Genomic DNA, 27,908 nt, shown 5'->3' on the forward strand with positions numbered 1-27,908 from the left:
ACTCTGAGGAATTTTTTAAATTTTTTTTTTAATTGCTATCAGTGAAACCCATTTGAAAATCAGAACTGAAGGCTAAAAATAGGATAAAACATTCTGCATGGCTGATGAAATTTAACCCTGTTAATTAGACAGCTTCATTTCACAGTCAGTAAGAGACTAATATTACCCTAATAAATGTATGGCTTTTTTGGAAAGTGACATGCATGAACGCAACTGAAATCATGCCTTTTTAAACTTTTAATGGCATCAAATTTAATATCTGCAAAAGAAATCACCATTTTCTCAAAGGCAAGTATTTGAGATGTTTAGAACCTCTTGACTAAAGCATAAGGGCAATGGAAAACTGTTGATCTCTCCCAAGCAGAGTAAATAACGTCCACATGAATTTTAATGCTCAACAAAGGTGCTAACCTTAATGAGTTAACTTAGGTATGTAGTTAATTATCCAAAGCTTTCATTACCCTTTTCTCTCTCTTTACCATTTTTATACTCCTTTACTGCAGTGAAAAAATTGAATTTGAAGGAACCAGATAGCACAGCCTCAGGGGTCATCCTGCCTTCTTGCCACTACAGGTAACTTCATTGTAGCATAACCCCACAATTCGTGGATGCAGGCTTCGTTGACTGACCCTACAACTTGGGTGTGAACTCAACTTTGCTAGCAACGCATGCTGAGAAGCTCCATAAATGACAGTGAAGGACAGAGCATGAAACAGACACAGAAATGTGTTTATATGTTCAGGAGGAGCAGGGACCTTCTCTAATCCCTGTTTATTTGGATTATTTTTGACAAGTAGCACTAATATCTATGGAGTTAATGTGCCGTGTAAGAGATAGTTACTCAGTGTTACGATTTTTTTTAAGCCCTGCTGGTCACATAGTTGTTCTGTATTAATTTTTTTGTTTGTTTGAAATGTTTTTTGAACTTCTCTCCCTATAAATCACAAGGTGAGGAACTGGGGAAAATACACTCTCTTTTCCAACTTCTTACAGCTTCTGAGCTGTCTTGTGGCCTGCCTGTCTGGATACTACTCAATCACAGCCTGACCCTGCACTCCAGGATTTACTGAGTGTTTTTTACAACCCAGATGGGGTTGGCTGGAAATCTTACTAAGTATGCCCTGACACATACATGTGTCAGTGGGGGAGGATACTGTCCAAGTGGAAGTGTGAAGAAAGCATGGAAGCAAAATGCATTTATAACTAAGAATTACTAGTAGGACGTGATTGGTGACCAGCCTACAGGGAAGTGTCTGGTGATCATGAGACGTCATGCAGCACTCTGTCTGATTATTAAGCCGTATACATAAGGTAGATCAAAGAGGTGTGCGACAAGGGGGACCTGGGAAAACATGGGGGATGTTGAAAGACTGTTGGGGTTTTTTGATAGGAAAAAGGAAAAACAACCTCTATGATACACGAACAGGACTCTTGAAAAGCCACAGAAATATCCCATACTTACTTTTATCTTCCTGGTTTTCTTCTGCTGCTTTGCCTTCCTCTTCCTCCTCCTCCTCCACCTCCTTCTGCTGCGCTTCTTCGTGGTGATCGGCAGCACCGACTGAAAGGCTCTGGCAGCAGTGGTTGAAGCCACTATCCCGAGGCAGAGTGAAACTTCGGGGCTTTCCCCCATTCCCATTCAGCACTTGCATCCGCTCACCCTCCACGAGGGGGAAGGGGCCATAGTGGTCTTGCAGGTGGCACTTCTGCGTGGGCAAGGTCGACTGCCGCCGGTGCTCAGGGGAGACCACGGCCGCCTCGGAGAACACAGAGTCCTCCAGCGGCAGCGTCTGCAGGTAGTGGAGTCCTGAGCTCGTCAGCGGCGTCTCTATGAGGTCCTGCCAGGAGCGCCGCTGGCTCGCCGTCTTGCGCACTGGCGAGTCGGTGGCGCTCCCCGCCGCCTCCGGGCGAAACTCCTCATGCGACGACTGCGACTGGGAGGTCTCCGTGGACGAGAGTCGGCTGTGTTTTGGCTCCACGTAAGGGCTTGCGCAGCTCATCTACAATGTCAGCAACGGAGCAATCTTCAGATCAGTGTAGACCGAGACCTACTGCTAGTAATAATCACATACTTTTCATTGTCACTGATGGCACCCAGTTTAGTAATGAAAGCACGAACTTACCTGATTAACCTGCCCTGATCCTAACTTTAAGGCATGCACGCATCTACACGTCACACCTGTGGGCCAAATACTGATACTTAGTCATAATAAGTATCCTTATTATGTCCCTTAGTCTATAAAATAAGCCAACACAATTATTTGCAGAAAACTTTGCAGAATATGGCACTACGTAAGACATAGACGAGATGTGCCTGGTCCATTAAAAATCTTAAAAATGCCGTCCAAATGCCTGTTGTCATCCTATCTTGCTAAAAATTTCTTTGGCATTGTCTTTGCAGTGCTTCAGTGCAGTTCAAAGATCTATGATTTCAGAAGATAAAGTATTGCATTCAAATTAAAAATCATGAACACTCTCTTTCCCCTGAACCCTCTCTTTCCTCTGACTTTCCCAATTTTTCAATCCAAATTTTTGCATTTTAAAAACTACATTCAAGTAAGATATATTAGTTAACATTGAGTATACGGACATGAAAATTAAAATTGCCAGTGCAGAGTAAGTTAGAAGTCCGTACTCTGGTTTTATACCAACAGCTCAAGAAGAAAATAAAAAACAAATCACCTTTTGTTCTAATTCATAGAGAAACCTACTTTTTCACAACAATGGAACAACTGGTATCACTGTTTGCGATATAAGAAAGAACATTTTTACGTTCGCATTTCTGTGGAAAATCATGTGTGATTTGTTACTGTAAAGCTTCACAGCACAACTGTTGTGCTTTAGAGAAGAGTCTGTGTTGTTACTGAGGTAACAGCATTTTGTCAGAGAAGAGGATAAGGGGGAGGTGAGGGATTGCATGGATGAATACGGGTCCATCATGAACAAAGAACAGGAAGAAAGAATTCTGTAATTTAATCCATTTTGTACAGCAATTGGGATTATAAATCCGTCTTCTCTATGCACCAGTGGAAATGGCAATGATAGCTGTTGAAGTTAGCGATGCAGGTTACTTAACAAATGCCTTAAGTCAAGTACTGACTCAGAAAATATACTGGAGAGTGCCCTAATGTGTGCACGCCCATGCTTTTAAGCCCAAGAGTACGTCAAAGTGACACTTTATGTAGTCATTCGTGTAGACAGTTGCAGGTGACTTACCGAAGGAGGCCGTGGGTATGTGTCGTATGGGGGTGGTGGGCTGTCTTGTTTGGGTGTCGATGGAGTGTCAGCTTCCTCCTTATCACTCTCACTCCAGTAATCTACAAGTTACATACAGATTAGATGAAAAACTAACAACACATTTTGATACTCAGAGACTCACTTTCACAAAAGCAACTGGAAACTCCATCCTTAGTATCACTGAGAGTTAAACACCAGTCAATGCTGACTCCGTAAATGTTAGCTGCTGTAATTTCGAATTCCCTTAATCTAAAGAGGGAAAATTCAAAACATTATGGGGTATACTAAGTCTAATGCCCATTGCAGAGATATTAAACAACAACCTGCAAAAGAGCCACAAATTTAACTCTTGTACACACTGTATAAATACAACATGCATACGGAATACTCCTAATACAAGTATCAGATTTTCCAATATTTATGCAGCCATCAAAATAATTATGATTGGGCATATATTGACTGGAAAATACTGAAAGTATTTTTTGAATAGAAAAGATCAAAAATGTAACTCGCAAGAGTCTTGTTGACTGCAAAAAACATTAACAAATGTAATTAACACCAACTGCAAATCAAACAAGTAGTGGTTATAGCACACATGACTAATCAATGTTATTTCTTTACCCATTTTCTCCATTGTATACTACCAGTTACCCAAGCTTTTCAATTCAATTTCTAATAACAAACAGCTGCATTTAAATAAGGCAGAAAAACTTTATATCATATACCTGCTTCATAAAACAGCTGCTGCCCTGTTATCCATGCAAGAACATAAAGGGGATATGGTAGGAAAAAATATGACGATGATATTTAAGCACAGAGCTCCAAAAGATGGATGAGAAAATAAAAAGGACACAGAGCTTGTGGGCTAAATTTAATGGGATATGAGGTTTCATTTTGTCAGGAAATCAAGTCTTGGCCAAGCACATTTCATATGTTTGGTAGCTTGGTCAAAGGGGAAAACACATGGAAGAATGTACCACATGGGAATTTGTATTTATTCTGTTGCAAATATTTTTGAAGCAGAACAGCATCTAACTAAATGGACAACGGACCTTACCACTCCTTACAAAAGAAAACTACTTAACTGCTGACTCAGCTCAAGATGGATAGCTTTAATGTTTCTACACATTGTAAGACTTATGCAAACATTTCTGTTGTCATTTTGTTTCTGACTGTATTACCTTTTAGTATTTGGGTAAATCATTGTACAATAGGACACTTCAGCTCAGACTATTCACAGACTAATCACAGGCAATTTTCACCTCGCCTAGTAAGTGTTCAATGAACTGCATGACTTACTACTTTCTCTTTAATAGATGAGGAGAAAAAGATTGATTGTTGCCTGATAAATGATCTAAACCAAAAATCCAAGTTGGCACAACACGTAATTTTGGCTTCAATGATTTTTTGTTACCATGATGATTATTGTATTGTATGATTAATGATCTACTGTACCTAATCTTATTCAAGATTTAAAACAAAAACCTACCTTAAAATGACACCATCTTGAAACAGCTGTCCCTAAAATGCTGTATATTTTTAGATTGTAGTAATGGTGGGGGCAGCCTTATTTATCTATTTTTTTTTTCTTCCAAGCAGTAACAATTCTGTTTTAACTCTGGGCCTCTTGATTTGCTTCCTGCAAGCTTATAGATGAGAGATTCTCTTCAAATGGTATAATAAATAGCATAAATAAAGTTTTCACGACTATGAAATAAAAAATTCCAAAAAAATTTTGTGTCTAGAAATCTGCAGATAATGAATTTTTGGTGAATGAAAGACTAAACCAGAGAAAACTCTTTTTTAAGTCACTCCTAGTTTTAAGAAAACTTGTTTCCAGCAACTCAAAACACCTGAAAATACTGGCATATCAGCACGTTTGTTCCTATTACAGCAAAGCCCAATGGTGCGATGTGTGGTGAGAGGTCCGTCAGAATTGCATCACTCAGTGAGATTTCTGCAGAATCAGAGCTCAACTGTTTATTCTGAAAGTAAAATTTAGCAGCCTCAGTGCAGGTTCCAATTTTGGCTAAAAACACAAAGATGTTCTTGCTGTCAAATCCACATACAATAAAACACTGTATGATCACGCTTTTGCGCACCTTACCTCCGACAGGGAATTCTGTTGGCAACCTATGGTTTGTCTAGAAAAATTCTGCAGTCACAGAGGTCAATTTCCAGATGAAATGTATGAAAATAGCCTCCCACCAATTTTTAAAAATGTTCTGCTTCTGGCAACTGACTCATTAGAGTCTATCTAAAATGTGTATAATGCTATCGAACAGTTGCCGTATTTCTCTCTGCACATTTTATCCAATTCAGTGACGGACAAGCTCAATGCATCGGGCATATCTTGAAAGCTTTCTGAATGAGCATTAGATTGCATATCTTATGCATAAACTAACACTGACCTGCCATTTGCCAATTAAATATTTTCTATTCATATAAGCAAGTATTTTTTCCTCTGATTTTATATGACTGGAAAGTATATAACTTCTCCATCCAAGGAAGTCCCTTGCCATACATATTGCTAACATTCATTGTATTTAATATGGAAAGTTGATGGTATTTTTATAAAACTGTTCTGTACAGAATGTGACATTTTTTTCAGCAGTACACCCACAATTCGGTGATTCGTGCGTCTCTGAAGCACTTGAAATATATTTATGCACTTTAGATTCAGAACCATTCAACTCTTAATTGAAACAGGTTTGACAACTACTGTTGAATTGTTTCAGAGGTATTATAAAGCTTTGCTGCAAAGGGCTGAACTGAACAGAAATAAAAGACCTTTTGTAAAATCAAATATGTAGATGACAATTGGTACAGTCACTGAATATAGAAAATTCCAGCTTCACAGTTTTTATAACTGCAAAAATGCTTGAAGTGATAGAGAGGTTTTACTTTGCTAACTTGATGCCTCTGCTAATTAGGGACACTACTGAGCTGTTTAATAGCCCTTGTGCTGGGAGCCAAGGATAATCACCAGAGGCATAAAAACACTGTACGGCAGCGAGGGGGGAATGTGATACTAATCCCCACACTAAACACAACTAAGCAACACAAAGAGGATATAGTTTTACCTACCTGTATATGATAAATCAATCTGAGTGAATGGCGTTAGAGCGGTAATAAAGAGCTCCGTCAGTGCCTGGGATATAATTTCCATAGTAAGTGGGGTCTCTCTGATTAGCTTCAATAGGGAGACATTTTAATAATAGGTAACATGAGGCCTGAATGCACATGATCTCATGGCTAGCAGCTGGATCATCTGCTATTTTATTACTCAGTGATTGCTTGGTAGCAAAAATATTTCTCCACATCCATCTGGATTTTGAAAGGTGTATAATGTCTGCAATTGTGCACTTGGACAGTATTAGTACAGGTATTCATACACCTTTTCCCTTACTGTCCCACATGTTATTGTAATTCTAGTGCCAACCTGCTGTCAATAAAAGTTTGAATTTGGCTTTGAATGCTAGCACAGAGGATTTCCTAGAATACTCCAAGATTCAGAGTTTGTTCACAGCCTCTTCAAGCAGTGACAGATGGTATGCAGGTCCCTCCAAACTGGTTATTGCAGAGCTGCTGTAGTACAGATTCCCAAACTGATTTGGAAGTCTGGTGAGGCACTGAGAACATGACTGGAGGAACAGTGAGCATGGTGCTGCTATCCGGGGCGGTGTGAATGCGGAGGGCCTGGTGTTACGAATGACATGATGTGCCAAGGACCATACCAGACTGAAACAGGGCGTGGGCAACACTCCCAGGATAAGCAGCTGCACTTACTGGAAGATATGATTAGAAATGAGGCAACAGCAGGTACAACCTCGCTACGTGCAAGAATGACAGAAAACGTCCAAAAACATTCCCACGCACGCTGCTACCACCGAATTACGGCAGTATGCTGTAAGCCACTGCTCTTCAACCCCAGGCTGATCCCTCTAAGATGCTCTGTGGTGAGGCAATCGGGGTATGAATCGAGGCAGACATAATTTTCTGATGCTGTCTTTTAAACTTCTACCACTACAGAATATCCTACTCCCTTGATGTGTCTACCTGGCTGCCGAAGTCACCCTTGCTTCTCACCGGGGAAAGGAGTTTTTTGCACAGTGTCCCCCAGGAAAACGGCACCTCAGCAACACATTGCAGAGACAGACCATGTGCCTCTTTGTCCTCATGATATCAGACCAGAAGGTCAGAGCTAAGGCTGCTGTCACATATGTTGGTACAGAACCATGACTTTGGGGGGCAAGGAGGACACCATGTGGCAAATTTTGAAGCCTAGTGATGATAGCCTTTTGAACACAACTCTCCCTGAAAAGTGGTTAGAAATATAGTCTTTGTAAAGAAAAGACTAGATTAAATACATTGCTGCTGCAGCTCTGAGCTATAAGCTTTTTGGGCCAAAAGACAGAACCTTACTGATGAAGGCTGCAGAGCCACAGAATTAAAAAGTGAGGTTTTGACTCAGTGGGCAGACAGGCAGACAGGCATCTGGATAAGCTCTGCATCATCATGACCACTGCAATTTTCTGGTGCCTGCTGCTAAGTACATCTTTAAAAAAAGCATGGATTCAAAAGCCAGCTGCTTGCCTAAACAGCTAGTTGGATAGGAACACTTCTGTGGATCCATGTCACGGCAACTCCAGGAAACAACCTCCCCAACACAACTGAGGACTGACCCTTTCTTTTTCCTGTCTGCAAACAGGATTCCTACTGCAGCAAAATAAAGCAAAGCGACTCATTATTTTATTTATGCTGCTTTTTAAACCCATGAAATAATAGACATTAAAAATAAACAGATGTAAAATGCTGTAAACCTGCAACTCCAAATGAAATGGCAACAGGGCTTTAGCACACACCTCAATATAGCAGAAAAAGTAGAAATCACAAAAAATTAAGTAGCCTTAAAATTAAAGTCTTTAGGGGAAATCCAACTATGTCAACAGACTTTAGAAGAATGGTTTTGTTCCTGACACCAATTTAATGTATTCCTGCCCCCTGTGAATTCAAACACCAAATGCAATGTTTAAAAAATGTTGTAGTTTGCAGATTCTTAAGTTTCTTCTGATAGGTGACACAGGCTCCTTGGTACCACATACCGGCGCTTACAGGCAGTATATTTGCTGCTTTTAGCTACCTTCTGTGGCCTTCTCAGAAATAATCCAGTGTCTGTGGACCAGAATCTGAAGGAGCTAATCAAAACCCCTGAGAGAGAAGGAATTCTCTAAAGCAACAACAGTGATACCCATATGTGAATTGCTTTCAGATGATGAGAATGAGGCCTGATACACAGCAGGGAAAAAAGAACAGATGAACTTGCGATAAGAGCTGACAAAAGAAACCAAAATAACAACACATTACCTTGCTCTTGTTTGATCCTCTCTCTTTCTGCATAGCCAGCAGCAAGCATGTTAATTCTGTTTAGCCATCTGAAATAACATTAAAAAAAGCAGTGATACCAATCCAGCTTCTTAATTTTTGGGCGCATTTTTACAAAAAGCAAAGTTAGGAACATCTGAAGGAGATTCAGGACAATGTTATTTTTCATATTAGACAGCTGTTTTCTCTTATACTCTTACTCAGGGAGTCTCCAAAGATCTATGATTTTGGTGTTGAACAAACTGCTTTCACAGCAAAGATTTTATTTCAAATGGAAAACCATGTATGATGTCAAACATCTCTAAAATAAAGGATTTGGAGATAATCAAAGAGCTATTAAGTCTGCTGCTCACAGACATGCCATCACACCAATACTCCTGCTGTTCTGATTTCTTAAGAATAAACACCACTTTTCAGAGATTTAAGCAATATTTTAAGGCCTGAATTGGCAACTTAGCAGAGGAACAGAGCAGAAACCAGCAATAAAAAGAATAGGTTCACTCCCAAACAGACAGTGAGGTTTAATTATGCCTTTATGTGTTTTAGAGCTTACCTACAGTGCCAAGTACAAAGAGAAGGAGGCATACCAGAATTCACTTTTGTGTTTGTGTCAGAGAAGCAGGGGCAGAAAAGACAGTTGCCTCAATGCAATTCACATCTAAGGCTTTAACCTCAACTTAGACTTGAAAAAATGCTTCCATAAACTGCACAAATTAAAAAAAAAAACAAACCAACTGTATTGCTGTTCTCTTCTAGCAGGGCTGTCATCGCCGAGCCTATACTCAACTGCCTGTAGCAGTGCACTGCTTCAACCTGCCCTCTTCCCCCATGGGGCTCTCAGTGTATTCATTATCCAAATGCTTACACTATATCAGGTCCTCCATCAACGAGGTTTTAAACCACCATGACAATCTCCTGCGGTTGTCCATTCCATGCTAAACCTGGAATTACTTGCTCCAGTCATCCCATAGTCAGGATTTGACAGGCCTGGTTTGCCAACCTACTGGCTTGCAATTTTACTGCTAAGGTATACAGAAGGACAACTGAAGTCAGGTTTGCCTTTTCTTCAGGAATGTGAAACCCCTGTTTTGGAAAACTGTGCCTGATGGGTTTCATTTGCATACCGTATGCACAGAAACAGGATGTAGTATTATCTCAGCAAGGGATACACCTTTGTAATCACTCCTGCATGCCAGCATTCAAGATATTTCAGTGCAGGCTAAGCAGGCATCAGATCATAAAATACAGTTGCTTGCCTCGAAATTAACTCCTGTCACTGTCCTACCACAAATGGTGACCACATGTATGATCTGTAAATCATGTTAATGGTCCATAAATCATTGTACATTGGGAAGAAAGCTAGAGATTTACTCCTGAATTACAGAATACTTCATGTTAGCATACAATCAAAATTTCTGCCAGAAGAATAGGGAAGCTGAAGAAGAGACTTAAAATTTCAGTTGTAATTGTTAGGAAGTGCCATACACTTATAAAAATAACTGGCACATAGGAACAGAAATCCAACAAATCATGTCTCAATGATTTTGCGTCTTCACAGCAGAAAGGTGACCCACTACAGAGCTATCTTTTAGGTTCACATTCCTGATATGTGAAGGCTTTCTTTGGGGAATAAAGCTCAGCTGTCTTGACAGCTATGCCAGCCCAAATGAGAGGCACTGAGGCAGGAACCCCATCCAAAGCACTCCAGCCCGGTGCTGCCAAGGGACCAGCAAAGGCCACAGACCTGTCTGCCCAAAGGGTAAAGCAGCACAAGACGACAAGCGCCTGCTCTGTCAAATGGCATGGCAGACAGTGGAGGTGGCCCTTTGCTTGCCTCTCGCCTATTTTGGATTTCACATTCCTAGTTCAGCTCATGGCCTACCACCCCCCAGCACAGCCAGCAGGGAACAGCCACCTACTGAACCCCTTTGACTGCTGACTACAAAGTATTAGATGATACAGCTATAAAGGTTCTCCTGTTGGAAAACTTCATTCTGTCCTAAATATGAGATAGCATTTCGTGTTAAGTGTGCGTGAGAGTGAGGTAACTAATTAAATTAACAAACACTTAATTGACAGTCAATTGATACTGCTTACAGCTATGGTGATGATTGTTTCCAGAAAAAATGTTATTTCCTGAAAAGTTTAATCTAATGACAACCCAGGAGCTGTATACCAGTCTGAGAGAGAGACAGCAGACTGACTTCACATTTAATGATTTTCTGCAGGTCATGATCTGTGTCATGGTTTGGAATATCACCTGCAGTGCCCGTGGGGTGAACGAGAAGGTACTGATGTGGTTGCAAACCGTTAACAACCACAGCTTTTGAGTGGTTTGCTAGTTTAGAAACTAAAAGAATGGTATCGACTTCTTCTGCATATTTTCTGGTATGTAGCTGCTAAAGCTTCTTCAGATGTGGTTAGAGAATTAATATTATTTTAATAAAGCATGGCTACAGGTATGGTTCATTGAAGTTAGACTCGTATGAGAAATCCAATGCACTGGGCTTGTATCACAGGGAAACATAAAGATCTCCTGCAGAACGGAAGAGGGGTAAAACATGCCTGCTTTACAACACACTGGGGACAAAAGTTCCAAGTGTACAGTTATACAAATATTCCTTACTATGAATATTAAAAGATACAAAGCCCTAGGACATGGGAAGATTTAAATCTTCCTTCCCTGCAGTGTGCTGTGTCCTGGTAGCAACTGTAACTTTTAGAGGGCAAGAGGCCAAGAAAATATTATTTCCTTACTGCAAATGCAGCTTTAATTTTATTGTGAGAATTATAAAATCTATTTCTTAGGTATGACAATAAATATAGTAGCACTGGTAGTTGTAGCAGTCATCTAGCTTTTCTTTATTTTTTTCCTTTTTAAGAATAGCACATGCATTTCTTGTCAGTATTGAATTAAAACAATTTTATGACACATAGAACAGGATTAAAAAACCCCAATCTTTCTGTAGACCTGTTACTTCTGTAAAGAAGAATGCACAGTACTGGCACTCTCACAGAATAGTAGGAAACATTTTTCTATCTTATCTCATGCTCCAGGTAGATGTGATGCTTTTAGTCAAAGCAGGGTGTCAAATTGTCCTTAATCATAAAGCTCGAGGACATAGGACGAACTTGCTATATGGGAATATGGATACCTTACAGTGTCTTCAAGTACCCAACTGCAGTTTAACCGGAATGAAGAGACCTGTAGACAATGTGTGAGAATTTTTAGAGGCCGCCTTCACTGAAATCTTCCAGAGACATTCTCATGTGCTAATACTACAAGCTGACTTGTCATCTTTCCTCTTGATCATAGAGCTACACTAAGGAAGAAAACTCTTATAAATGTCAATACTCAATGTCACAAAAAGAGAAAGAGGACAGCTCAGTTACAGCAGGTCAAGGAAGTTCTCAGACAAATATTCCACATGAAGTTACTGACTGTATTTCCTTGTCTAGAAGATATAATTTTGGCAGCCATTTGTCATCACTTTGGCAGCCATTTGTCATCACTTAAAAAATGGACAGTTTGGAAAAAAAAGGAAGCATAAGAGTATTGTAAATATTTAAGCTGGCCAACCCTGAAAAGGATGCATTTGCCTCTGAGCTGATGATCAGGATTTTTGAGTAAAGAACAAATAGTTAGTCCATAAAGCAGCAGGCATACTTACCACAGAAAATCAAAATAAAGTTACATATAGTATTATCAAGTAGAAATATATGGACTGCCTTCTACCTCAGAATCTTTTATTGGAATGGGAATAACAATGAATTTCCAAGCAAGATGTTTCTATGACTATACACTTATACTAGCAAAACAGTACTTTCCATCAATAAAGGATAGTCTGTCCTTCTTCTCACCCAGACTAAGCATGCTATATGAGTAGAAAGAACACTTTTGCTGGTGCAATCATGCAGATGAAAGGAACTTCAGACACCGCAAGAATAAAGTTCAGTGATCACAGTTCTCCAGACTCCTTACCAGCATAATGGTGTGGCACAGTCATAAAAGTAGCAAGAAAATCTGAATAGTGACAGAGTTACCCGAGATTAAAATACCCATTTTATGTGAGTAGATACACACAAACAAAAACTTCATATCCTGCATTCACTTTTTTTTTAAAAAAACAATGAAATAATTTTATACAAGGGATGAAGGAATTGAACCACTTTGAACTTTCAGTTAGATTATGTATTAGCAGTTTTCTACTTTCATTTCTTCTGCTTCAAGTGTAAACAGAACTGAAATGACTGCACGATACATAATTAAAATGTATGTCAGAAACCTGACAAAAAAAAGAACAGAAATTCATCAAAACAGTCTTAATTTAACTTAATAACTTGATTCTGTGTTTGACTTCAGCTAGGCTACAAAATGCTTTTAGACTGGAAGTATTTTATTATCTCTGCATTTGAAAGATTATTTTTCAGTAACCCACTTTTTTTTTCCAATATATTGAGTTAATTCAACATTTGTAAAAGTGAACTACTTTTTCTAATACATTAAACAAAGAGAAAAAATAAAATTATTCGGTGAGACTCTGATGGCAACTCAGTTGTAAGAAATTCAAGTAATTCCATAGACCTTGACAGAGTTGCTTTAAATTTACATGTGTATAACTCAGATCAAAATTTGGACAATCTCATTCTAAATGAATTAATAAGCAGTTATTTCAAAATACGATAAAAAGACTATTTGTGCTGGGAAGTTAAAAATCTTTTAGTTCTTGGGTTTTAGACTGTGCAATATATTTTTAAAGAATCGACGCATATTTGCTGCTGCTTTCTGATTACTGAACAGTTATATAAATTTTTATCCTTAGAAACAAGGTGCCTTGTCATACTGACTGAGGAACTGCTGACAAAAGTGATTTATCTACTGCTGCAGTTCAGGATATGCCGAATAGACCATGCCATTATTCTGTTTGCTGTCTAGCAAATTGCATTTTGAGTGACTGGCTTGACAGAATTATCAAGGAAAGGCAAGCCTAAAATTTTACAAACAAATAAAAAGGATTTAAGTTTTCTAACTGTGGAGTGACTTTTGAAGTGAGCCTTAGTCATGCATGAACTTTTGAAAAAATGTTAACAGACAGCGATTTCTAAATGAAAGCAAGCATAGTATAGTATCTGCATACTTTTCCAGTCAAATATTATCTATAAAGAACTGGCAGTACCCTGAAGGTGCTCTGCCAGGTAGCTGAATCTAGTACCTACAGGAGAGATTAAACCATGATTATAGCACTTACTAACAGTTTTATGAATTGAGTTTTATCTCCTTTTTCCTCTGTTTTAGAAGAAATTTTGCTCAGTGAGGATGTCCACAGACATTATCTAAGATAGAACAATTCTCAGGTTGCAATAACAGATTTTTGTTTGTGTCCTCTGTCATATGATGAAAATGGAGTATTATTTTGAACTAAATTAATTTCGGTTTATGTTGTGAAAATAAATGAAATAAAATGCCAAATATTTGAATAGACATGAGATCCATGCTTTTAATTTACCATTCAAATGAATTAAGAGGAACTGTGTTTATTTTGTGCTGGTCTCAAACATTTTTCTGAAAAAAATCACACGGGTGGCCTAAAATAGATACAGTATAAACTCAATACCTAAAGAACTAAGACTTAAGTCCTTGTTCTTTTTGAGTTGCTGAAATTTTCCCCACTAAATTCAATACAACCAAAATTTCAATTCAACATGTAGGTTAAATTCATGGCAGTAGAGAGAATCTGCAAAATTCATTCCTTGTAATCTCTACCTCCTTTTTCAAGACTGACAGAAGAAAAATCAGTGACTGCTTTAAATCTTTCTCCAACTTCTCATTCCCTCCAGAGCCAGAAACAGAAGCATCCCCAGAGCAAGCATTACATGTCTTTGGGAGTATGTTAGGAAGCAGAGTTGGAGATATTGCACCTTTGCAGGTGCTGCACAGCCAAAAGCAGAAACCTGGAATACTGAAATTGTGTTTGGATGTTGTTTCACGTACTGCATTTATTTCTTTTTAGAAAGAGGGAATCTTGTTTCTAAAAATCTTCAAACCTTTGTTCCAAAAAAAAAGTAATTTTTGCATGAATTGAATATTCAGCATATGCAGCCACTCAGAAACAATGCTACTCTGCACTTATTCTCTCAGCTATTAAACTTAACTTTTTAGGTTAACACATAATTTATTATCACTGTGTTATTGCTAGCTTCAAGAAGTCTCATATTTAAGGAATGGTTCCTTGAACTCTGCTAGATTTCCTTACCTGTTCATATCATCTAGATGTTCAGCAGCAAAATAAAAACTTTTGATCTTAGGATGGCAGGCTTTGAATGCACTGTAGAGGAAAAACATAATTATAAAAATGTAATGGCACAACTCTTTTTTTTTTTAAAAATGTAAGATAGTGTGGTCACCAAGGAATGAGATGAGTTCAGATTTCCTGAGTTGTTGGATGCCCCCAAACAGTATATAAACACACAACTTTTAGGATTGTGCCAGATTTCACCAAGTAAAGTGCTCTTCAACTACCCCTTTCTAAATAACGCTTGATTCATATGTGCATAAATATTGTTCAACGATAACCTGCAGTGCACTATATTTGGATAAAGTTAACCAGTTAAGAATATAATTTTATGTATCAGGTAATTTTGCTGATATACCTATAGGTGTCAATTTTTTCTGAACAGAAAATGGACTGAACAATTTATTCAATACAACAGAAAAACTCTCAGTCCTGGTGATTTCTCATCCCAATGACCTTGACATTACCTTTAGCTTTAATGACCGTGTTTCAAACAGAAAAATGTGGTGTGCTGATTGACTTCTGAAAAGCTGTTATAAATCAATGCTGTGTTCTTGAGGTCATTCTAAGCAATGGGCAATTACATCTCATCTTTTCTTTCCACCAAAGTAATCAACATGACTGGGCTGAGAGAATTACTGCATTTCATACATAATATGAAATAAATTACTAGAAAGAAATTTTTAACTATGTTGGATAAAGATTTATGGTGAAGTACTTGAAGATCCAGAAAATGTATCTGAAAGTAATTAATAATTTACAGTACAGAAGAATCATTTTTGAGAATAGCCTGAAGGTCTCTCTTAAAATAAGAACAAAAAATATGTAACGGTCCCAAAGAAAATAAGGAAAACTGCAAGCATGATACACATGAACATCCTCACCATTTTTCTGAGACACAATGGATTTTATATATATATATATATGTATAAAGATATTTATAATAGAATAAAATAATTCTCACTCTAATACAAAAATAAAATAATTACATAAGTTATATATAATATAATAAAAGCACAATGGATTAGAACACCATCACAAAATAGTGATGATGTTTGTGTGTATTGTGCTTGCAATTTTCAATATATGTGCCTGTGTGTGTACACATATGTAAATATATGAAAATAGGTTTTAAGGAACCAGGCTTATGAAACGGATATCCAGGAAAGTTACTGCTAGTGAAGGTAACATAAAATTGAGACAAAAGAATTCCTCTAACGCATTAGAGCATGACACAATGTTATGCAAGTGAGAGCAGATGTACAGTGACATCTGCTCAGTTTAGAAAGACATCATAAAGTTACTGAGACCCAAAACTTGACTTCTTAAAATTGTTACAGCATCTGTTGTCTGGATTCTTAAAGGTTTTTTTTCTTTATCTGCCACCCAAGCAAGGAATTTTAATAGCCACATTTTATGTTCTACTATCCAGTAGATACTAAATCAAGTAAAAAAAACAATTTAAGTAGGGTGCAATTCTGAGAAATGAGTTGACTTTATGCTGCTGCCCCAACAAAAAAGAAAAAATGAAGCACTTCAGCAATGTAGCCCAGGGACACAGGACAATAAGCCCAAGCTGATGTATCTTTTTTTTTTTTTTTAAATGCAGTTTTCATTTTCTGTCCTTTGAGACCATCATGAAGAGTAGAGTTCATCCTGAAGAGATATGTAGACCAATTGATACAAGGTCAGTGTCTTTTTTAGAACTGTATGTACTACAAATCATATCATTTTACTTTTGCAATTGCTTTTCTGTATATATTTCAGTGATTCCACAGTCCTGATAAACTTAAAAGAACAGTAAAAACCATTAGAAGGCAAGGCAAAAAGTCTTCAACAATAACAACTCTAAAAATACCTCTGTATTTTTACATGTATGTACCTGTATGCACCTGTCACACTGCTACATATGCTTGAATTTGCATCTAAATAAGAAATGGATTTGTGCAATGGCACAAATTTGGACAGCAGCACACACAGCTAGGTGAGAAGAAAAATTATTTGAGACCTGTAAGTCATACCTCAAAAATACAGCAAATGACTGTCATTCTCTTTTTTTACTCTGCCTCAGGACTGATACACTGTGTCAGCAAACTTTCAGATGATGCTAACTAATCTGGAGTTACATTAAAGATTGATGCCTGGTCATGAACATGGGGAGTTTTTTTATTCGGATCGTCTCTTTATCATGCTTAAAGCTCTTTATTGAGCTTAAAGGTATCACACACACACACTCCAACCCCCAACAAACAAACAAAAAAAACCCCCAAAAGAGAAAGGAAACAAAAGAAGAAAGGAAAACTAGGAAAATAAGGGGACAGAAGCAGTCAAGCAGCCTGCTTGGTTTGCAAAGTTAAAAAAATTAATTTTGCTCTAGTCAAGCACTGTGATTCATGATAAAGTAAAAAAACACTTCTTCAAGAAAGATGGCACACAGAAACCACACTGAATTTGCCTGTTCTGTATGAGCTTATTCTGTGATACAACCAAAAGATCATTGTAATGAAGTCCATTATGTCACTGTTTTAAGGGAAAACTTTGTCCTTTGTTCCACTTTTTCTATTGTATCATTGCATTATTTTTGAGCATGCTTACTATTTCTTGCGGCATTCACTGGCTCTGTCAATTTTAAATTCAGGTAGACTGATGAATCCTTCCGCTTTTTCATCCTGCAAAGATAGTTCTAGATATTACTGTTGTTAAGGTGTCAGAAAAAACCCCCACCACACTGAAAACTTAAAGATATTTTCACTTGCCTGCTTCTTACATAAGGAATACTAATGTATGCTCTGCTCTGGCAAACCTCCCACAGAAGTCACTGAGAAGACAGATCCCTTGGTGTAAAATACAATTTTAAATAGCCAGTTTTCTCAAACGATTTCACAGCTGAACAGCATTTGAAAATATAGAAAATGACCAAATGTATTCTGGCAATTAGTTACTGTAATTAGTTAATTTTGGGGGAAGATGGACTAATTAGTAAGGAGAAATGCAGCATACTGCATTACTGATCTGAAGCTGGGATCAAGGCACAAATGGGATGAGTCTGTGGGAAAACAGGCTTTGGTAACTCTGTTCATGGAACAACTTGCTTTCTGTTTACCGAACAAGTCCCGGACTGAGTGCATCCACATGTTAGCAATGATTTTATCTGAGGATATTTACTAATGAGACTAACAGGGTTTAAAATTAAGGTTTCCTAACTCACTGGCAAAAAGCTTTTTTGCTAAAGCTGATATAAATAAACATGTACTAATGCAGAACGTTGCACAATCAAACCTGTACACAATTCAGTTGGGCTACTCTGGTTCTCTTAAGCATATATGAGCACTGAAATCATATCAGAAGCTACAAAGAAGGAACGACAGGAGAACACAACTGAGAAAACAAAAGCATCTTCCTCAATTGCCAGAGGTTTTGGTGATTTCACTAGCACAGCTAAACAAGGAACACCGGGCAGCACATCATTAAAGTTTACGCTCCCATGACTAAGCTTGAATGACAGGATTAAATAACTACCTTTTCCCTTTCAAGGGTTTGAGGATAGGTTTATTCTAAACTGGTGAGAGCAGGACACAGGAAAGTGTGTTATTTCTTCTTGCAGTAAAAGGTGAGTTTGAAGGACCAAATGTCTCTGGACCTTAATGGTAATTTACTCAGGCAGTTAATATTAATTTCAGTATGATTATTTGGGTGAATAAAGTTATTAACATATATAAGCACTCAAAGCATTGGCTTCCCACTAAATCATGACAACAGCACTACACACTGTATTTGTTGAGACAACGAGCACAGATGCTTACCTCTTCATTGATATACCAATATAGAGATGTATCCTTCAGGACAAACCAGTATTTTTTCCATTTCTGGGAAAAATAACTCTTGGCATCTTTCTTTTTCCAAAGCCAGCCTTCACAGTCCCCTCGACCAAGATCTTTACATGAGATCCGTCTTTTGCTTTTACCAGGAATAGGAGCTGAAAATGACAATAAGTTGATGTGAAAGCATTTCACTTGTCCACTAAATCAACAAGACAGCTAGCCAGAAAGCACTACATATTTGCTTGAGAAAATTAATTAAAATTTCAACTTCAATTTGCCATGAATAAATTATTACAAACATTCTATTTCAACCACAATGTCTATACAAGGCACCATAAGTTAAAAAACAAAAAACAAACCAAAACAAATCATGTTCAGCACATCACAGAGCTCATATTCTACGGATAAGAGGAAAAAAAAAAAAGGCAACACAGAAAGAGAAGACATTATAGAGGAAAAACAGGCAAGATATTTATAAATAAGAAAAATGGTTATTTGTAATTTTCAACAAATTAATGTTTCACAACAGATTAAAGCACACAGCATACAATTCATGTACTTTCACACTTGGCTGCCAAATACAACTATGTAAGTATTTCATAGGTATTCAAGAACCTCTCTTTGCAGCTCCTTTTGCAAATAAACAGTTCATAAGGCCTTTGTACTTCTAAATCAAAGGAGGACAATTTACTATGATATAAATTACCTGACAGCTTAGGTAATGATCAAGGGGTGCAGTAAGGCGTTACAGCTGGAAAAACCAGCCCTCGCCCCAAAGAGACTAGAGTCTAAGTATTAAAAAAAAAGACAACAGCAGATATATGCAGGTAGAGGAGCATTAGGAAATTATGAGACATCAGTAATGGACTAACACCTTCTCAGCGTGATCAACTGAACTTAACACTGGATTGGAGCTAACAAGTTCTAGTTACTCAGATACTGCAATACCATAAACATTAATGTTGGCAATTCCCTTCCTACCAATACATGAAAACAAATTTAATGTTTACCTTTGTTCTTCTTTTTACTTTTCTGCTGTAGAGAAGACTGCTGAAACGTCTACAAGAAAATCAAAATGAAAGAAGTGAAAATACAGTGTTTATATTCAACCACATCCTCATCATAAAAGAAGCGTAACATTGCGAACACTGAAGACATCACCAGGTAACACCAGCCAACAGACTTCTAGGCCTAAGAAAAAAGGTAATTTTAGTTCTTCTGTTCATAAGGTTGTAAAGCAAACACACACAGTGAAACATCTTAAAATAGACCACAAATTAGTTTGCCAAAACAACTGAAGTTTCTTTCCAAAATGGTCACTCTTCTCTTGTTCTGTTAATAAGGAAGGAATGTCTCCCTTTGGTTAGTATGATAGTGGAGCTATACAGCCCATGCATTTCTAATACATTGTCTAATTAAGGTCTTCCTGACATACATATGCAAATATGCAAATCAACACACTGCCTAAAGCAGGTGTGAAGGCATCTTTAGAACATCAGACAATTTGCTTAGGGGCCTAATATTGGGCCTAATATTTTTAAAGATACGAATAAAATTCTGCTAAATCACAACTGGGAAAAAGTCTCCCAAAAAAATATTCTGAAATAGAAAACACTTTATTTTTTACTAAGTTTTGACTGGAATTATTTCCCTCCGGTTGATCCACTCCCATGAACCAACCCATTGCCTTGGCAATGAGACAGGACAGAAATGATTCCTTTACTTAAGATCCTAGCTTATTAAAAATGGCAATACATATTAACACATTTTATGGTCATTCCTGTTAAAAAACTTTGACTCAGATAATCACCATCGCTCTAGTGAGTTAAAAAAATAATTTTGTGATTAATCACTCCAAATTTAAAGACATGATTTTAGTTGTTTTGAATTTTAGTTTTCTATAAAGATAGACAAATGTATTTATTAGTGCTGAAACTAAGAAAAGGCCATATTAATGTCTGAGTATTAAAACCTCTTATTTCAGCTTACCATGAATCAATACAAAAATCAAAGCTTTTGTGCTACTTGATAAAAATAAATCTAAGCAAAAGCGCTGACAGCCCTGTGAGCCCAAATCCTGTTCCTAGCAGATAAGACAAACCCTTACCCCAGCTTACAAGGCTCCCTTTTCAATTCAAAGAGCTGCTTTTCTTTTCATTTTCTCCTCCCAGCTTCCTGTACACCTGAGCTCACATGCAAGAGGCTGAGGCTCAGCTTCCAAGGGATGTCTTGCCTCACAGATGAGACATTCTCAAGCAGCAAATATTAACATGTCCATGGGGATAAATTACCAGCAATACAACGATAATTAAGTGTAATATAAAAAATTAACTGACTCGATAGATGTGCCAATCCCTTGTAGACCATATCTGAAGAAAGCTACTCAACTGTATTGCCACCTCACATGGTCAAAATAGGTCTCCACTGGGAAGAAAAAAGGAGCCCATTTGTTTTCATTCCCTGGCTCTTGACCTTTTTCTTCTGCTACCAGTATCAATCCAATCAGCACCAGCTCTCAGCCAGCCGAGACAGCAATACCATCCAAACTCAGGTCACATGAAAGATTTTTACCTGCATAGGACTGAGAGAGATCTTTATGCCCCAGGAATAACAGAGTGACTGGGCAGAAGTGTGTAAATAACTCCCTCTTAGATGCTTTGAAAATCTTACCTAATTCAAAGTGGTTGAAAAAACACACACACGCACAAACCCAAAACTTTAGCACTTCTCTGTTCACAACCCAGACAATTTCATTCTGCTGCTTAACTTTTCTGCACTAATATTTTCACAGTGCCAAAACAGAAAAGGAAAACCTCCGCTTGGTTTTCTTATAAGTGATTCTGAAAGCAGATGGGAACAATATGAAAAGTCTTCTCTTTAAATATTTTGTCTGTAAATTGAACCTGCAAACGTGAGCTCGCACCTCTCAACTTCTGAGTCAGTTTTGGGGAAGAAAGGGTAATGAAGGGGTATCAGTTTTTAATAGGAAGACAGCATGTAATTTAGACATCTAGCCATTTTTCCATACATTATGCCATATGGCAAAATAGAAAGGTTTTATTAAATTCAGTTATTATTCTAAATTAGCTCATTAAATTAAATTATAATTAAGACAAAATCTACAACTGAGTGAAGTTCCTGGGAACTATTCAACTGACTTCAGTGATTTTACCTAACACTTTAGATTATTTTACATAGACTTCAGGCTTCAAGTTGGTTTGTCCTTTGCAAAACCAGCACCAGCTATTTTTTTGGTTTCACCCAGAAGACATGTAAGCAGTATGCATTAGTCAGTGCCATTCAGTTTCAAACTCACGTGATATGTAGTCCAAAAAAATCCAAGTGAGGATAAAATCTAAAAATGTTTCTTCTGTTGCTTTTTTTAGGAAATCATCGAATGCAATCTGCAGCCTCTTCCCAGTTATTAGATAATGCTTAATGCCATTTTCTCAGTGCTGTTTAGAATCACAGAATGATGAAGGAGGTCATGTCCTTCCTCCTGCTCAGAACAAGGCTTGCTTTGAAGTCAACACTGGATCATGTTGTTCAGGGTCATCTCCAGCCTCGATCCAACTATCTCCAAAGAGGGAGGTTCCACAACCTCTTTAAGCGACCTGTCCTAATGTTGGCCACCATAATGTTTCCCCTTTTACAGCTTAATTCTGTGATGTGGCAAATATGGAAATAATATAAATACTTCTTTTTAATGCTGTGAACCCTAAAAATATGGATTCACACCAAAGCCAGAAATTTAGTTGTACTAAAGCAACTTTGCTGCAAGATGCCATTTAATCACCCGCCCACGAGGCCGGATTTCGACATACGTTCACTGCGTTTTGATTCTGATACATCTTGAGCTTTGAGCAATTGCTTTCACATACATCTTGTCCCAGTTTCCAGGAATTCATCTCTCCTACTAATTCTGAGAGCAAGCATGAAATGAAATAGAAAACATCATTCTATATTAAAAAAAGTTGTTAGCAACTGAAAATAATAAATAAAATGGAAACAAGACTGCCACTGAAAAGATGAAATACATCAATACTTTAATCCAAATGGAAATTGTCACTCTTGAAGAAAATTTGAAACTGTTTAATCATATTCTGAATTATATGCTTTCCAGTTGCCCATACAATTAGCAAAACTTTCCATTATCCAAAAGCAAGGTGTCACTTGATGTTTAACATATATCAAAACTCCCTTGAATACCCTGAGCCTCAGTTTTTTGAATGCAATAATTTTCTCCTGTAATATGTGATGTTTGAGCTTGTCGTATTTAATAATATACCTAAACTAAGCCCTCTGACAAATGCACGTCCAAGTAGAATATTAAAGAAACATTTTAGGTATATATATGTCTGCCTTTGCTATCAGCAGCCTCCAAAGCATGCGTATTTCAAGAGGAACAAAATCATTTATTAAAGGACTTTTTGCTATGTTTCTGGGTTGTTTTTTTTTTTTTTTTTTTTTTAAGCAAAGGTGCTAGCCTAACTCTAGCCCTACCTTTCTGGGGGCTTAGCTGCACACTCCATCAGCCAATGGAGGTCTCATTGTGCATGGAAGAGCCATAACAGTTCCTCTCTTCCTGCAACTGTTCATTACCAAACTTGCTATGTGGATTATATTTAATTTAACAATCTTCAAAATGATTGACAGAGTACTGAAAGCCCATCAGAAGACTGCACAGCTGTAAACAGCAATCTGCCCTAGGGTATGCCTTTCCATGCTTTTAGGATTATAGCGCAGTAATACAGCTACATAGTAAAAAACTTCCAGGTGGAGGCTCACGCTAACAAAAGAGGTCACCAGCGACCTATAACTGTATTTATTCCTTTAGCAAGAAAATAATCACATATAGATAACCAACAATATCTGCATGCACACAATCACGCATCAGCATCTTTGTATGTATAACACAAAATTTTCAAGAAATGAGACTACCAGGTTTTTCTCTCATCCTCAGAGTTATCCAGGTTTCTGTCTGGTTTCAGCTTGTGGGATAAAGTATTCACTCTTGGTTAGTACCACGCCTTCTGTATATTTGCCCAGAAGGGAAGCAAGATCGAAAGTTAGTCATTAACATTCAGAAGCCTGAAAATGTGAGTGTTTATTATTAACTACTTAGTAGTAACTTGATAGCTCTCTATTTGGAAAAACATCTTTAAATAAAAGTGTTAAATAACTTAAGTTTCAATTAATTTATTTGTTTCATGCCAAATAGGAAACTTAATAAACGGATCTTCCAATACCAATATTAAATTGGAGGGAAACTGCTATCAGGAAAGATGAATGTTTGATAAAACTCATGTTATGATGAAAGTCAGAAAATTTGTATTCCAGTTGATACCTCAAATAAAAGTAGAAGACAAGTAGACTGGTTATCAAAACTATTGATTTGGGAGGACTGGTTACTTTGCCGAACTTCAAGAGTCTGAGGAGGAAGTCTAAAGATTTGGGGTCAAACTATTCCTATATAAGAACTTCTCTAAGATTTAATATAAATTCCATGTGTGACCCACAGAACATAACATCCATGTCCAAAAAATAGATATATTCTAAGAGTTACATGAACCCCTTCATGGTTACAGAATTTGTAGATCTGCCAAAAAAAGACCATAACTGAAGCTTCTCTGAAGATCTGGATTTGCCATAGCAATTAGTACTAAATTTGACAGCTCCTAAAATCCTCTTTCAAGTGCTTATTTGTTTCTTCACTTTTATTCAGAGATTTCCCACTCGCTCATTTTCAGAAAGCTGGAAGAGAGAACCAGGTTATGGAAATAATAATCTCCAATTCTTTTACCTGAATTTGAGCTCAGTCTGATTGGGAAGGAAACTGGCAGGTATCTTTACAGTTTTTTTTGAGAACTCAAGTCAAATCCAATTTTTCTCAAGCTGCAAGTTTAGACACTAAGGAACTATTTACAGTCAGGCAGTTCCCCTCTGTCACTGTAAGATAACTTTCTCTAGGTTCAGCAGAGTAGCTTGTAACATTTCTGATTACTGGAACTTTCTGCTGCAGATGGAAAAGCCAATATCTGGAAAAATTGAAAGTTGGTGCTGCCAATTATTTGACTGATCTCTCACACTCAATACTTTGAGAACACTGGCAATGTTCTGTTTTCACAGTTTTGATACACCACATATACATGTTTCTCTGCATTTGGTGTGTTGAGATCCAAAATTTCAGAGCTAAAAGAAGAGTGAAAAGGGGGAAAAATTCAAAGCTTTTTATAGTACATTGTCACACTATCTGTCACTATTAACAATTTATGCTTAAGTGTACTCCCAACAGAGGATTTTGCCAAAATCTTTTTTGTTTACCATCTTGTTTAGTCTTCATTAAGGGCTAATGATAGATAGTATTAATTATTTTCATGGATATTTGTGGAAAATATAGTTGTCAAGGACTACGTTACAAAGGTATGATGAGAGAAGACCTCTGGCAGCTCAGAAAGTTTGAAACCTCCTGCCAATCAGCAGCAGAATTTCATTCACAACAGATAACTGTTTTGTTTACAGCAGGAGCAGATATTGACCTGTTATTATGTTTAGCCCTCAAAATAGGCAAAAAGATTCCTGTTTATAGTCAGCTAGGTCTTGAAGCTAGCTGAGTCCACACAGGGCTCAGTTTTTGGAACAAGAGCTGAAGCTGGGCCACACAGGACTTTATTGGCACAGGAGGGAAGAGACGAGGCATGACTTGATGCTCTGAAGGAATCAGTTACCAGGGCTAAGGGAAAACGAAGCATCTATGGGTAAAATTACACTCAAGAGGGAACCTACTAAAAAGTGGGATAAGGAAAGAGTGTGCTCTAAGTTATGATCCTATTTAGGAAGGCAAAGACTTCACTGCCTTGTTTGAACAGTTTTGTGTGTTGACTGGGGTTCAGAGGCTGCTAAAAGAATGAATATCTGCAAAAAATCTCACGCTTGGTATATCTGATTTGTCAGGTCATGTAGGGTGTTTTAGGAAATACTCCTGTTCCTGTAATCATGAACTCTAAGATTATTCCAAATCCTACTCTATTCTCTTTTCTTCTTACATTTTGCTGAATAATTGTTCATTTTTTACTTACTTCAGGATTTTGAACTTCTCATACATTCAGCATTCTCTGATTTATCTGTGGTTACAACTATTTAGTTGCCCAAAACCAATACCAAGTGGCACTAAGTTGTGAATAAAGTATTTTTAATATGCTGCAAGAGCTCTAGTTTACACAACCCTTCTAACAGTGGGGCTTCACTCTGGGTAGGTAAAATGCAAATACAGTAAACGGGATGGTCCATGTGAGAGAAAATCTAATACAAAAGCACAGCAGTGAATTTATGAAAGCAGATCCAGAAATATTTCCTACGCTAAAGTCACAGGCTGATGACAAAACAGTCATCATATGTGAGTAATTCATAAATCCATGGTGAGCTGGAATGAAAAGTGATTTACAGACAAAGGATGCCACAGTTGATTAACAATGCCCTGAAACCTTCAGTCTTGCCTCCCAAACCCAAAATTTATTGAATCAAATCTTGATCTTCTGGTGCTTTGGTAACAGATACTTCTGCTCTCCCTGCACAGCTCGCTCTGTTCTTGAGCACACTCTATAATAAAAATACCATACCTGGGTTTAAAAGGACAGCATTCACTAAGGTTCTAGCTAAGACATTTAATACTAAAACACAGTATGAACATTATACATGAACAGACTTCTAAAAGCGAGCTTTTGTAGAACAAACAAAATAATGTCGACAAGTAAGGCAGAATCATTATACTAAATATCCTGTGGATATTTCTCTTTTAAATGGCAGGCACCTCAGACAGAGAGAAGCATGAATCACTGGTTTTGTCAAATGGGTTGTGAGAGGCACAGACATATTAACAGTCACTGGAAGAACAGATCCCAGAATTCATGGCTTAGTATGTTATCCTACACACTATATTCCTCCTCCTCCCTTCGTTTTGCTTTTTCAGAACTGCAAAAAGGTGTTTTAATACTGAGGCCAAATGAATGTGTATTTGCAAAAGTTGGCAAAGCAATAGTTTTCTTGGCAGCAGCCAAAAAGTCCATTTCAGGCAAGCTAATTTTCTACATATACCTGACAACCAATGGCCCTGTTCCTGTTCTGACTCCTTCTCTCCTTTCACCACAGTAACTTTATGAAAGGCTTCTAGGAAGTACTAGATCTACAGTACATGGTTATGCCATCTATCATGCATGGTCACAGCTCTAACTGGGTTCCTGTATTTTTGGAGCTCTGTCCATGAATTCCCAACGCATCCATTTTGTTAGCGACCACAAGGATAAAGAAACAGTATGTGTCTTAAGAGGAATATGCTAAGAGCTTTTTACTGTAAAAAATGCAGCCTGAGACCCTGAAGCTGCCAACTTTCTAGCTGCCTCTGTTGTAGGCAATGGTTACATTACCTAGGCAGGATGCTCTCCTTATTACCATCTACAAGGGCTGATAATATCAAAGATGTCTAATCTTTTCATACAACTGTTCCTATAGCTGCTTATCCAAGAAGAATATGTTAGCTAAGGACAGAACCATGGTTGTCTGAAATGTGATAGCAGCACAGCTTTTCTGTTCAGGCGTTCTTATTTGTTCTCCCATCCCTAAACTTTTTCTTGTAATTTGGCGGGGCTCTGTGGCAAATGTTGCATTAACTGGATGCAAATTTGCAGTTGCACGAGCTAGTGCAAATTGTTTGTGCAAAGTTGTTAGCGTAATGCATGGAAAACTTAGAAAAATGAAAACGTTTTTTAAATCTTCAGGCCACGTTCAGAAAATAATACACAGTGATCCTGCTTTCCACCACCAGGGAAAGATTCTCCTTCTTAGCCATTAAGCCACAGGACTCCTTAATTGAAATACTGAAGCAGTAAAACTTCTGGATGATATCAAATTTAAATGAGAGTTCTCATATTCCCCCACTGTCTTTTCGACTGACAGAACAAGGACTGCAGCACTGTCATAGCTGCCTGAAGCAAATGAGGATAAAAAGTTAAACTAGATAAGTGCTGTTCATTAGAATAATTTATTCTGAGATCATTCTTCTGCTCTACATCTACTGTGAAACATGTAATTTTGGTACCTCCCACACTGCTTTTATTGACAGTAAGTAATCTAAGAGAGAAAGGGAGGGTTCAAAAACTATATGTATTCTTTAATG

General features: G+C 37.6%; 1 protein-coding gene across 1 annotated transcript in view; it reads right to left on the reverse strand.

Moving 5' to 3' along the window:
• CNKSR2 (connector enhancer of kinase suppressor of Ras 2) overlaps nucleotides 1–27,908 on the reverse strand; it is a 188,698-nt gene that overhangs the window by 39,836 nt on the left and 120,954 nt on the right. The window contains exons 13-19 of the mRNA XM_072854498.1: nucleotides 19,747–19,795; nucleotides 18,719–18,891; nucleotides 17,511–17,584; nucleotides 14,877–14,948; nucleotides 8,605–8,672; nucleotides 3,217–3,317; nucleotides 1,463–2,000 (exon numbers count right to left, since the gene is read on the reverse strand). Of these exons, the coding sequence (XP_072710599.1) occupies nucleotides 1,463–2,000; nucleotides 3,217–3,317; nucleotides 8,605–8,672; nucleotides 14,877–14,948; nucleotides 17,511–17,584; nucleotides 18,719–18,891; nucleotides 19,747–19,795 (1,075 nt within the window). The remainder of the gene's footprint in view (nucleotides 1–1,462; nucleotides 2,001–3,216; nucleotides 3,318–8,604; nucleotides 8,673–14,876; nucleotides 14,949–17,510; nucleotides 17,585–18,718; nucleotides 18,892–19,746; nucleotides 19,796–27,908) is intronic.

The sequence above is a fragment of the Ciconia boyciana genome, chromosome 1 (assembly GCF_034638445.1).
Source record: "Ciconia boyciana chromosome 1, ASM3463844v1, whole genome shotgun sequence".
NCBI classification, from domain to species: Eukaryota; Metazoa; Chordata; class Aves; order Ciconiiformes; family Ciconiidae; genus Ciconia; species Ciconia boyciana.